At 40.8% G+C, this 14,408-nt stretch overlaps 1 protein-coding gene across 1 annotated transcript in view; it reads right to left on the bottom strand.

Moving 5' to 3' along the window:
• Positions 1-14,408, bottom strand: part of RSRC1 (arginine and serine rich coiled-coil 1) — a 352,313-nt gene that overhangs the window by 334,782 nt on the left and 3,123 nt on the right. The window contains exons 2-3 of the mRNA XM_024192668.3: positions 7,908-8,104; positions 1,314-1,439 (exon numbers count right to left, since the gene is read on the bottom strand). Of these exons, the coding sequence (XP_024048436.1) occupies positions 1,314-1,439; positions 7,908-8,095 (314 nt within the window). The 5' untranslated portion in view covers positions 8,096-8,104. The remainder of the gene's footprint in view (positions 1-1,313; positions 1,440-7,907; positions 8,105-14,408) is intronic.

Genomic DNA, 14,408 nt, shown 5'->3' with positions numbered 1-14,408 from the left:
CATTTTTAGCTGTCCTTTGCATCTGACCAGCCAAACGCACAGTATGTACTTCATCTTCTCATCTAAGGTCATGTCTACACTTACTGGGAATAGACGCTGCTGTGATAGATGCAACGGGAATCGATTTAGTGGGTCTAAGACCCGCTAAATCAACCGCAGAGCACTCTCCGGTTGACTCCAATACTCCGCCGAAATAAGAGCAGCGCAGCGTAGACACTGCAGTAAGTTGACCTAAGCTACGTTGATTCACGTAGTTGGAGTAGCATAATTTAGGTCGACTTAGGCCTTGTCTACACTACCGGGGTAAGTGTTCCCCAATTTGAATTTTTAAGTTACAGGGAATTTGAAATGACATGCCAGTTTGAGGGCTAGCATATCCCAAACTCCATAGCTATCTGGAGACTAAGGATACCCAGCAGAGTCCACCAGACATAACTACACACATGGCTTGTATAAGATATAACCACTGGAGAATAAGCTAATTTCACACGGTGAGACAGGAAAGACCACAAATGGAATTCTACAGTCCCAAAAAAAAAAAAAAAAAAAAACCTGTCCATTTATAAGAATAAGGCTCTATTTATAATGCTGCAGAGGGCCCTTTTGTAAGTAAAGCTCTCAAACCAAAAGAATTTCCCCTTTTATTTGAAGTTTACAAAAAAGCAATCTTGATCTTTACTAACATTGATTTTAAAAGGTTCCTTCCTTCTGTCTTAAAGGTTTGGTTTCTCTAAGATGTTTTATATTGAATTTCACAGGCTATCAGTACTCCAGGATGATGTTTTTAGAAGTTTAATTTGACCAAAAAACTGACTTTTGAAAATAAATTATATGACAAACTGATTTATTAAATAATTCTCATTTAAATTTTTTTTTTTACTTTTATAGAAAAAGCACAACTATATTAATTTAAAGGCCTTGATTTTATGTCAACAGTTTAAAAAATGGCCAAAGCAGCATATATTCAAAGAGCAGATAACTATCTTCTAGCTTCCAGCACTGATTTAACAACTTCTTAGAATTCTCTCTCTATGACATATTATAGCTTAATCATAGATTTTAGCTAAATTCTAATTATTTATCAAAATATATTTTTAGAATGTTTCATTTGAAATCTAAAATATTAATTTGCTTTTAGAACATTTTAAACAATCAGCAACAAATCATTTAATAATTTAAAATGAATCTATGATAACATAGCATTTCTTAGTAAAAGAATGGGGGAAATCGATTAAAAAACTGAAAATATGACTATTTGATTATTACTTTTTCCTGGTGGGAAGGAAGGCAGGAGAAAATGAAAACAATCATACCTTCTTGTTCTACTCTTTGATCTTGATCTCTGAGACCTATAGGATTTTCCTCGGCCCCTCGATCGACTACGACTGCGTTTTCTTTTGGATCCATATGAAGAGCTACTGCTAGATCGATGTCTGCGTCTGAAATAACAATGTGTTATTAGCACACTCCTGCTTTTAAAAAACACCTATCAATGTTAGTTTAAAAAGGACACTCAAATAATCTATTATTCATTTTTATTAAAACGGCACCTAGAGGTCCTAATTGAGATCAGGGTCCCATTGTGCTAGGCATGTTATGTACAAATAGCAAGAGACAGTTCATTCCCCACAGACCTTACACTCTAAGTAAGCAAGATAGACAAAAGAGTGGGAGGAGAAACAGAGGCACATACAGGTGAAGTGACTTGCCCAAGGTAATGCAACAAGTCAATGACAAAGCCAGGAACAGAATATAGTCCAGAGCCCAATTTACTGGATCACATTGCCTCTCTGTGGCCCCTACATACAAAATATAAAGTTAAACTCACATTTAGGACTACATAGCACAGCAGGATCTATGTAGGCCTTAGGAACAACTGCATGGAATATGTTGCAAGATCAGGGACTAAGGTTGCAATGGTAAAAATAAAATTCAAGACATATAAAGTTATGTTTCCCACAGCCACACTGCACATAGTTTTTCAGCCATATTGCCTTTATGCAGTATTTTCTATCCTGTTCTTGTTATATGCATAACTTAATATATCTATGTTATCTTAACTTTTGTAATGGGTAACCTTAATTTTGCATTTATGTATGCTTTTTGAATTTACATAGCCTGATATTTTTAAATTGCCCAATAATATTATAATTTCAATTATCACAATTACAACTTGAAGTTTCCTCCTCGGTGAGGTGAATGGAGTAGAGAAGGATGGAATTCACTTCAGTTATTTATTTCAGTTTATACAAATGCATCTTGCCAATCCTCTGGGTACACGTTTAACACATGGAAAAACTCTTAGAAAAGCAATAATAAATAGAAATTACCCCTGTCAGGGTTCCTTCCCCACTCTGAACTCTGGGTACAGATGTGGGGACCCGCATGGAAGACCTCCTAAGCTTATTTTTACGAGCTTAGGTTAAAAACTTTCCCAAGGCACAAATTCCACCTTGTCCTTGAACAGTATGCTGCCACCAACAAGTGATTTAGACAAAGAATCAGGGAAAGGACCACTTGCAGTCCTATTTCCCCAAGCCCTACGCCCCCTTTCCTGGGAAAGGCTTGAGAATAATATCCTCACCAGTTGGTACAGGCGAACACAGACCCAAACCCAGAACAATGAAAAAATCAATCAGGTTCTTAAAAGAATTTATTTTAAAAAATAATAAAAGAATCACCTCTGTAAAATCAGGATGGAAGATAACTTTACAGGGTAACAAAAAGATTCAAAACACAGAGGATTCCCCCTTCAGGCAAAACTTTAAAGTTCCAAAAAACAGGGATAAACCTCCCTCTTAGCACAGGGAAAATTCACAAGCTACAACAAAAGATAATCTAATGCATTTCCTTACTATTACTTACTACACCTCTACCACGATATAACGCAACCCGATATAACATGAATTTGGATATAACGCGGTAAAGCAGCGCTCGGGGGGGGGGGGGCAAGGCTGCGCACTCCGGTGGATCAAAGCAAGTTCAATATAACGCGGTTTCACCTATAACGCAGTAAGATTTTTTGGCTCCCGAGGACAGCATTATATCAGGGTAGAGGTTTATTTCTGCAACATTAGATGCTTAGTTCAGATATGGCTTAGGGAGATGTATTTTCCCTGCCCTGGTTCCTTGCTGACTCCGAGAGAACAAAGGAACACAAAAACAAAAAACCTTTCCCCCACAGATTTGAAAGTATCTTCTCCCCTTATTGGTCCTTTTGGTCAGGTGCCAACCAGGTTATCTGAGCTCCTTAACCCTTTACAGATAAGGAGGGATTTTATGCTACCCTTAGCTGTATGTTTATGACAACCCCCAAAACAAGGATCCTCACAAATCCCCACATTTCAAAACATAAAAAACTCTTACAACCTCCACTAAGACACTCTTCCTTCCCAATCCAAAACCCGGGAGAAGAGGTGAGTCTTATTTTGGAAACTGTATAAGGGAAACAAATGACAGAGACGTGTATCACTGTGGACGTGCACTTTTCCAAAAGAAGAAAGGTTACTTCCTGTCAAGTGTGGATACAAAAAAATAAACACCACACTCTCTGGGCCACACCTTGTACCTGGAAATCGAGAAGCAAGTGAATAGGGATTCGATTTTGTCACAGTAAAATTATGCATAATTTACAGCACAGTCATGATAAAAAATAGATCATTTTGTGTTATGGTCACTGCAACTTGTGGACGCAACTGCCGCGCATTAAGAATTCAATGTCATCCTCTTAAAAAAAAACAGGATTAGATCAAAGCGAACAAACTATTAGTCCAGCGGTTCTCAAACTGTGGGTCAGGACCCCAAAGTGTGTCACAACCCCATTTTAATGGGTTTGCCAGGTCTGGCTTAGACTTGCTTGGGCCCAGGGCCAAAGCCCAAGCCCAACGGCTTCAGCCCTGGCAGCAGGGCTAAGTTTACAGGCCCCCTGTCTGGGGCTGAAACCCTGGGACTTCAGCTTTGGCACCCCATCTGGGGGCAGTGGGGCTTTGGCTTTGCCCCTCCTTCCCCCCGGGGTGGCGGGGCTTAGGCGGGCTCAGGCTTTGGTCCCCTCTTCTGGGGTCCTGTAGTAATGTTTGTTGTCAGAAGGGGGTCGCGGTGCAATGAACTTTGAGAACCCCTGTATTAATCAATGCTCAAATTGTGCAGGGATATGAGAGGGCCTCTCCCCCATCTGTTCTCCCTTGACTCCTCCACCCCACCCCGCAGACTCTTCTCCCCAGTGCAGAACTCCTAGATGGAACAGGGCTGGGTCTTCACCCCCCACTCATGCCCCAGGTCCCTTGTTGTGACAGCTCCTGTTATCTGCTTCCTTTCTCCGTGGTAGGTCCCCAAGTCCTCAATCCCCATTCCCGCAATCTTTGACCCATCTCTTATCCTAGCCCCTTGTTGACACCTGTTGCCCGGGCTCAACATTTCACTGATGGATCCCAAGCTCTGAGGTGCTTCTCTGGAGAAAAGTCTCTTCATCCAGGCAGGAAGCAAAAGGTGCTGCCTGGTGCCCTGGCCAGTTGCTTGGTGGAGACTGGTTCAAACCACCCACGTGAGATCCCAACCTGACCATTCCTCCTCTGGTGACGGGGTGGGGAGACAGACTGGGCGAGCTCAGAGGAGAGTGGGCTGTGGGAGGTCAAGAACCAGGGAACCTACAAGGGGGAAGCAAAACAGAGAATGGCAATGGTCACCACATGGGATCCAGGGATGAGGGGGGCAAAGACCCAACTCTGCAGTAGGGAGAGGAGTGTGGGGGATGAGTTACAATGGAAGGAGGGGACAGAGAGGGGTTTGACACAGGGGTAGGCAAGAGTGGAGCAGAGGAGCTATGGGGTATTGAATAGGTGCAGAAGGCTGAAGGGAGGCAGCTTAAAGGCGGGGTGAAAAGTAGAAATGGTGTAAGGGGTAACGGCAGGTAGAAGAGATGCTGTGGTGGGTGCAAAAGGGGAGTTATGAGTAAGGGAGGAGGCAGGGACATAAGTTGGGGATTAACTGGTAAGGGAGGAGGAGGCAATTAGTGGTAGTGGAGGATGCATAGCAGAAGGCAAGGGGTAGCTGAGGAGATAACTGATCAAAGCAAAGTAATGAACTGCTCATGTACAGCCTACTGTCAGTCATTAACAGTTTGTTAGTTTGCTTTGATCAGCTGCCACACATTAACAGTTTGTTAGTTTGCTTTGATCTAGTCCCATTACAAAGAAGATTATATCAAAGCAAACTAACGAACTGTTAATGCACGGCAGCAGGGCCAATATAAATGGTTCTGTACAGTGGTGAGCTTTCACAATGGAGCTGAAAATGGCAAAATTCACAGGTTCTCTGACAAGCTGTGACCACGGTGACAGAATTACATCCCTACAAATAAGGAACCAAATGGATCCATAAACAAGGGCAGACTACCTCCAATAGAAACACCAACAGCTCCACTATTTCTTCCAGTCACTTCTCCTAATTTATCCACATAACCACAATCTATTCTGGTTGATTGAGTTACAGTCAGCTGACCTTCATCCAAGCCCTAAACCCAGAAAGAGACTGTGTCAACCAATGAACTACAAACAGCTGGAGCCAATGAAATACAGACTTATAGAGCAGTGTGTGTTCTCTGCCTACTGGAGACATCACAACCCATATTACCTCAACCTCTTTTTCTCTCAATGACATCACGTAGGCTTAAAAGAAGTGAGCACAAGAACAGAATCTTGGTAATATACAAGGGTCCTATGGCCTGATAAGCCATTACCAAATACTGTGTTCTGCAAGAGAAGAGAGTCTGGCATCTATCTTTGCCTGGGTTCACAATTGTTTCATCTAAACTTCATGGTCAATAATATCAAAGACAGCTGGGAAAAAAAATAATTAACAGGAACAAATGATTTTCATCATTTGCCAACAACAGATCCACTGGTGACTGAACCAGTATAGTCTCACTATCGTGTTTATTACTGCACACAAATTAAAAAATATAGCAAAGACTGCTTAGTGGACAGTCAGTAGAGCTTTTAAATTAGAGTTAGTCCTATTAGAAGAGCTGTTGCTTTTGAACATGCTATTTAGTTTCCTTCCATCCTGGTTCTCTGAAGAATGCTATGGTGAAGGTGTGTCTTACACAACTATCAACTTCTACCTGTACTTTATCAACTTCTATCCTCTGCTCTTTACTAGCATACAGAGTATCTCCTTTAATAAATCCTCCTCTAATGGATAATGTCTCTGTTGGAATGTGCTTCCATGCACCTGTCGACTTTCCCCCAGCCCTTAGTTTAAAAACTCCTCTACAACCTTTTTAATTTTATATGCCAGCAACCTGGTTCTGTTTTGGTTCAGGTGGAGCCCATCCTTTCTGTATAGCCACCTCCTTTCCCAAAAGGTTCCTCAGTTCTTAATAAACGTAAATCCTTCCTCCCAACTCTAATGTCTAATCCACGCATAGAGACCCTGCAGTTCTGCCTGTCTAACTGGCTGTGCACATGGAACTGAAAGCATTTCAGAGAACACTACCATCCAGGACTTTAATCTCTTACCTAACAGCCTATATTTGGCCTCCAAGACCTCTCTCCAACCTTTCCTACTCCTCTTATTGACCGCTGCTATTCGATTTTTAAGGGTCATGCTCGATTCATCCCTGACCCTGAGGTGTAATACCATCTTAACTGTCAGGTGCAAATGCCCTAAACAGAGAGTGAGGCAAAAGTGATAGCCAGATCCTCAAAGCAAACACTTTGGTCTTTTCTGGATTCAATTTAAGTAAGCTGGTCTTCATCCAGACTCCAATCTCCCTCAAGCTCTGTTTTATCTGTGAGATATCCATGTCTGCACTAGACGAAAGAGATTCATAAAGCTGCATATCAGCAGCATATTTTTGGCATTGAAGCCCATGTCATCTTACTATGTCCCCTAAGGGCTCTATGTAGATGCTAAGGAAGAGAAAAAAGAAATAGGCCTAAAGGATTCCACATGTCTAGGCTTATGGGGAAATGCGGGACTTGCCCATCATGATTTATGACTGATTAGAAAAGAATAAAACTAGACAAGTGCACTTGTTTATTCATGTCATAAAATGTTAAGTGATTCAGCAGCAACTTCTGATCAATTATGTCAAATGTAGCAGTACAAGTTGAGTATTCTTCGACTAGTCTCACCTTCATCATCTAAAATTTGGCTTCATCGGTGCAACAAGCACAATCTTGGTTCCCTGACCATCTGAAGCCAGATTAAGAGGCATCCAGGATTTCTGAGGAGATTAGGTGCTGCTGGAGTAGTTCGATACCACCTTCTTGGTCATCATGCCCAGCAAGGAGAGGTTTTACATCAAGCAGAAGCTAGCAGAGGTATTGGCATGAAGTGTTTGTTTCTTGAGGACACACTAAACTAATGTTCTCCCCACATCACAAAAGGATAAAAATTATAGTAGAAAAATAACCTTTAAAATAAGTGTAAATATGAATTGTAAAACTCATCTCAAACCTTGCCATTTTAAAAGTCTACTTTCCTCCATCACACTCTTGGTTGGTTAGATTCACTTTGTTTTAAGCTAGCAGCACAAAGACACATAGTTGTGTATGACTGGCTGAATGAAATTATGCTGAAATCAGTGCATAAACTATTAGACCGCTCCAAAAAAAAAAAAAAATAGAGTTTAAAATTCTGATGGGGTCTGATAGCAGGTGTTTGTTTAAACAGAAAAGTTACTTTAAATTTACATTCACAGCAGTGATGTTTGTAACTAAGCGGAAAAACAACAGTATCGTGCAAGACTCAGATAATTTTGCTAGGAAAGCCCAAAACAGGTGTTTGACAGATTTTGTATGACAGTTACCCAGAACATGCACTGTATTCAAATATTCTTAGCCTTGCTGCATAACTGAAGCTGCCCCACCTACAGACAAAAGTAACACTAAGCATTATAAATTCACCTTTTTTCATAAGAATGTGAACGGGACTGGAGCTCTCGAGACCGTGATCTTGACCTTGACTTCCTTCCTGATTTCTTACGGCTGTATGTTCTACTGTCTGAAGAACTACTTGAAGATGAACGTCTACGGTGTTTCTTTTTTCTTTTGTTTCTATTTTCTTCTTCAGTATCTGATGAACGACGTCCCATTTTTACAAGCTATTTAAAAACAGCAAAAAAGTTATAAAATTCAGGATTGCAGTGTGCATTTATTTTTATAAGTGCTAGATAGATGCCTGTAAGTAATACTGTATCTTGTACAAGTTACTACATGGTGGTGGTGGGCAGCGGGAGAAGGGAAAAAACCTACCCCTTTAAGTTCCTAGTTGCCTAACCAGTTTGCACAACAGAGATCAGCAGCCTTATGTTTGTAAATCAACACATTAAAATGAGTTATTTTATCAGCATTTTAGATTTAAAACGTATTATGGTATTAAATTTGTTATAAACTGCAAAGTACCTTTACAAGCCAATTAATCCCAGTCAAAAAGTTCTGGTATAAACCAGACTGTTGCATTTTATCTTTAATATGTTTCTAGTCTGTCGTACTCGGATACTAGTTTTTCAGTACCCACTGTGTTAGGGTATAAGGTGTTAGGATACATACATGTACATCTCTAAAACCAGAGACCTTGTTTGAAGAACATTCTTAGCTAACACTGTACTATTGTTTACTTGTTTAATTTACAATTCTCCAAAGGAGGATATAGTAATGCAACTTTATGGTCTGAATAATGCTGGCCTATCAATTTCTAGCAATGTAATTACTTTCTGTTGTTCATGTAAGTATTTGTTGACTGTATATTCAAGTCACTAGCATTCCTATTGTCATAATGAAAAGTATGAAAAGATAAAGTTCCTCTGGAAATAATAAGTTATATTATTAGAGGATGGAAGCTCTTTTATAGTTAGGCTGATTGAGGTGTTCACTTCAAAACCACACAACTTTAAATGGTTTTACTCCAAACCAGAGCCATAAATATTAAACTTTAGACATGTTTCTTGATCCCCAAGGTGTTTACTTGGATAAAGTTTCACATTTATACATTTGGATAAGGCTGTAAAAAAATGCCATTCATTTAACTGCTGGGGAGACAATCATCTTTTCTTAGTTTGGAACTCATAAGAAATCCATTTTTATTGCTGTCACTTCATAATTAAAGAAATATTATGCCTCTAGAATTTTTCAGGCTGTAAAAATGGATAATGCTTTAAATCCTTTTTTGTTCCCATCCACCCAAGATACTAAGATTTCCCTCCTCAGACTACTGGCACTTAACATGAGGCCTCCGTCCCAAGAATGAGCAATTATTTGGGGGCTCTCTAGCTACATCTACATTAGGAAATTGGGATCCATAATTCTCCATTAATAGCAATGGTGGAAGCTGTAGAGTAGAAAGGGCTAAAGCATTTTTAGTTACAATATCATCTAACCTTAACCAATAGGGAAGAATTACAGGTCCTAATTTTCCTAGTATTGCCCTTTGAATTCCACTAGTCTTTTCCTGGCCCCCAGCCTTTGCCCCTCCCCACTCCTTTCAATCACCTAAAGGGCAGAACCCTGTCTGCAGTAAAGGAGCAGAAAAATGGAACCAAAGGGAACTTCTCAATTATGGTCATTTAAAGCAATGCTTCCCAAACCATGAGTTGTGACTCCCGGGGGAAGCCACGAGTGTTTGGGAACAAAACTGAATCAATATGCTGGTTTGGGGGTTTCCGCACCCCTAATTAAGAGACTATTAAACTAGGTTTAAAAATCATCTGTGTCTTATCTATGGCTTTGCATCTTATGCTGCTGCTGCCTGAGCAAGAAACCTCTCTGTACCCTCTGCTCCTGCAGGGGGACTTCAGCCAAGAGACTTCCCGCTGGAGGAAGCATTTGTCAGGAAGTCTCTCAGCTGAAGGCCCTCTGCTGGAGCAGAAGGCAAAGCGAGGCTCCCAGTGCCAGTGGCGGCAGCAACAGCACCAGCACATAGGGAAAGGGGGCTGACAGAGACACAGATGTGTGACAGCATTATAACTGAATGATTATCAAGTTCTAAACTACATGTAGCAAACATTTGCCTGAAGATCATAGAATCATAGAAATTTAGGGCTGGAAGGGACCCAAGAGATCATTTAGTCCAGCCCCCTGTAATGACCCAGGACCAAGTATACCTAGACTATCCCTGACTGTTGTTTGTCTAGCCTGTTCTTAAAAACCTCCAAGAATGGGATTCCACAACCTCCCTTGGAACCTAGTTCCAGGGCTTAACTACCCTATAGTTAGGTACAATAGTTAAAGAACTTTTATTTTGCAAAGAAATCCCAACTCAAGCTGATGAGAAAATAATCAAGATCCTTGATAACGTCACAGTGGATGAATGTCTTAACCAGGCTATGCGTAGGGGGCTGTGCACAGATGGGGCAGAAACCAGCCATGACCAGAAAGAACAGTGGGGTTGCAGCACAAGCAAGCAGTGCTTAATTTGTGCAAGGACTTGCCAGGGCTGAACCCCAGCACCTCTAGACTCGGCAGTTCAGAGCCCCAGCATCTCTGCCTGCATCAGTTACACGTCATTCAGCTGCCAGAGGAACAGCCAGAACCCCAGCACCTCTTTCATTACAAATTAAGTACTGAGCACAAGTAAATAAAGTGGCACCTGCTACAATTTGGACACACTACATGATCCATCACAAAGCTGTAACCTAAAGCACATTAAGCCCTCAACATTGTTATTAAAATGGTTAATTTTATAAAATCCCAAACAGTGAAAACACAGTGTTTAAGTATGCTGTAAGAAAGGATGGACTCTGACAACACTTATCTTCTATTTCACAGTGAAGTCAGATGCACTGTACCACTTTTCCACATGACAACTATCTTTGAATGGTGTGATGCAATCCAAATTTTCCTCCTTGGGAAAACAGACCTTGCAGACTACATGCATAACATGGACTTTTTGCCTACATTAGTTTACAGGGTGGATGTATTTGACAAATGGAATGCACTATACCTACCATAGCAAGGTAGGAATATAAATATACTAGATATGCAAGAAAAAATTGGAGATTCATGAAACAGCTTTGCCTTTGATGAGCCCACAATGAAAAGGGACTTGCCAAGATGTTTCCAGTGTTAGACTTTTTAAAAGAACAGAATGAAAGTTATCAAAATGCTGTTAAAGACAAAATACTCATTCATTTGTCTAGATTGTACTCCTATTTTGATGAATACTTTCCTGGAGCTGAACATGAATCTCCAGATACTGACTGGATTTGAACCTCATGCTTAACAAGAGTTGATTCTATTCCAACCTTAAGTATCTCAGCTCATAAAAATCTTTTCGAATCTTCAAATGATCATACACTGAAGACCAAGTTTTCAAATCTAACAAACCAGTAATTTGCAGATTTCTGTTAACAGGGGGTACAAGGAACTCAGGGATGAAGATATGAAAGTGCTGCTTCCATTTGCTGACAGTCTGGGCTTTCAGCAATGATTTCTGTGAAAACTAAATTTAAAAGTAATTTAAGCCTGGAAGATAACTTATTTATAGTACTATCAGAAATTTAGCCAAACATTGCACAACTATGCAGTTCAAAACAGGCCCACCCTTCTCACTAAAATCTCGGGCCGTGTCTGAACATGACCAAAAAATCCATATTTTTAAATTATAGTTTATCTAAATGGGATTAGATAGGATTATACAATTAAAACAGACTGTATGTAAAAAGCAACAGAGAGTCTGACGAAGTGGGTATTCACCCATGAAAGCTTATGCTCCAATACATCTGTTAGTCTTAAAGGTGCCACAGGACTCTGTTGCTTTTTACAGATCCAGACTAACACGGCTACCCCTCTGATACTAAACTGTATGTAGTTGACTAAAGTTGCAATACCATCCAAACCCTAGCGTCCCTCTTGAATGTAGCGTTCTGACTCTTGTATGTCATGTCCTGAGTCAGAAAAAGAAACAGTATTTGGTTGTGGGGAGCTACCAACTTCTAAAATATCTGTAATGGACCTGCAAGTACTAAAAGTCTGAGAGCCAAATCCTGTAAGGTGCTCAGCAACTACCAGTGGCTTCAATCTTCAACACCTTGTAGGACTAGACCTTTAGTCAGCTCACTCTTAGCAAGTCACTTTTGAAACATATGCAATTCCCAACGGTAAGTACCCACCAAAAAACAGCAGCACCTCATACTGCCAAAATACTGTTAGATGGCAATTTCTGAAGTAAAATGTGCTACTTTGAGTGAATTATTAAAGCAATTTATTCCATACTGAATTTGACTTCTTGAGTAAGTTCAAAATAAGTACTGAAGCAATATTTTAGGATCCAATTTTTATCTCATTTAAATAAACATTACTTCATTTACAATTCTGTAGATTAAAAGTTCATGACAGCAAGATTAAGGAAATATAGCACAAGGAAGCACTGAATACAAGAGACTCATTTCTAATGAGATATTCACTACTTGATATGTATATTGTTCTGACTCATGATATTACACTTCAACATATACATCATCCCGATTCACTTTTTTTTTAAAAATGCACTTTTTTAATAAAAACCTAAAATTGCATCTAGAAGTATATCAAGCTAATGAAGTAGACTACATAAACGACTGGCAACACTATTAATTCGTAAAATCAATTATGTAGTTTCCCACTAACACATTTTTGGAGGAAAAATAAATTTTCCTGAGCTAGCTAAAAATCTAACCAAGATATACTCTTCGATTCCATAAAAAATGCTTTACAATGGGTGGCACCATACTTTATTTACTGCACATTATTATTCAAAACCTGCTCTGAACGCATAATTAATAATTTCCTCATAGGCTTTTCAATAGCATTCATGATTATAATATCAGAGTGCTTCACAAACATTTCTGCAAGATGACAGAATATTATCCCCACAGAGATTGAGGTCAGAAGCATCCGTTAATTCTGGGTGCCCAATTTGAGACACCAAAGGACCTATTTTTCAGAGTACTTAGCATTACACAGCACATCATATGTTCAAAGCACAGCTCCTCTTGACATCAGTAGCAGCTGTGAGTGTTAAACACTTGTACAAATCAGACCCCAATGTCTTAAGTAAGGCACCCAAAATATGAGGAACACAATTAGTGACCACCTGAGAAAAGTGATTTAAGTGACTTCCCTAAGCATCATATAGGAACTCTGTGACACAGGAAGGGATAGAATCCAGTTCTCCAGGGCAGATTTTTACTGCCTTCACTGCGAAATCATCCTCTCTCTTCCTGCAGTCCCTGCCTTATTCACCACACATCTTCCAAGGCTCCTTCACAGAAGCCATGGGCACAGGTGTGTACCTAGTACAGTTCATGAACTTCCTCAACACCTGTACTTTCTGCGACATGATGGAGACCCTGACGCACATCTACATAGAGAGCATCAGGCCACAGCCCCTTTTCTAACTTCTCCAGAACCTCTTAATGAGGCTCTGGCTGCACTTTTCCCTGCACATCCTGATCCTGGCACACCCATCCCCTCAGCCACAAGACCTCCGCGCCAACCTCCTCCTGGCATTGGCCAATGTGATCATCCGTCACTCCAGGAGGAAGAAGCTGTACGGGGATGTGCTCTGCAATTGTGGGGCCTATGTCCAGTCCCTTGTCTGTTCACACTTCCAGAAAGAATTCTTCGGGACAGTGTCCACTGACTCCTTAGACACCAAATGAAATTTGACATCATATTGATATCCACACCGCTCATCAGGAGGAATGAAGCCTTTGATTAAATCCACTGCACAAACCTCTGCCACTTGAGCTAATGGAGTAACTGTTAGCAGTAGTAGATTTCATCCCCCTCTACTGCTCCATATAGAGGATGATGAGACACACTTTGCCAGTGGGTTTCACAGATATTTGCTCACAGCAGAGGAATGATGAGACTCAGGAACCTTGGGTTCCATTCCAGTCTCTGGGGAGGAGTGTGTTCTAGCTGACACAGACTTCTGCCCATTTCCCCCCCCAAGCTTGACCCCTCTAACCTGTCCCTGGTACCAATCCTGTCTCTTCCCTGTCTCATCCCAGTCCCAGTCTACTCACCTGCCCAGTATGCACTCCTCAAACTTCTCATCCCACTCCCAATCTCACCCCTTCAGACTCCTCATCCAAGTCCCAACCTCTCCCACCAGTTCCAATCTCCTAGCTGACTCTAGCCACACACTGCAGCAGAGTCCCCGATCAACTCTTGGATTTCTGCATGGAAAACCCCGGGGTAGGGGCAGAATAAATTCTGCTTCAAAGACTGAATTCCTGATAAATCACTCCTCTTGCTGATAATGAGCATTCACAGAGGGACTCAAAGAATGGCAGCATGCCTCCTGTTAGAGCAGTGCTGACAGAAGAGAAGGTAGTCACAAAAAGAGGGACAGAGGCCCACGCCAGACAGCTCCAATGTCTGCAAATCTGAGAGTGTCCTTTTACATGAATCCACTTAATCTGT

The sequence above is a fragment of the Terrapene carolina genome, unplaced genomic scaffold (assembly GCF_002925995.2).
Source record: "Terrapene carolina triunguis isolate 2854851 unplaced genomic scaffold, T_m_triunguis-2.0 Scaffold88, whole genome shotgun sequence".
Taxonomy (NCBI): domain Eukaryota; kingdom Metazoa; phylum Chordata; order Testudines; family Emydidae; genus Terrapene; species Terrapene triunguis.
The sequence above is the reverse complement of the archived record's forward strand: the minus strand, read 5'-3'. Positions and strand labels throughout refer to the sequence as shown.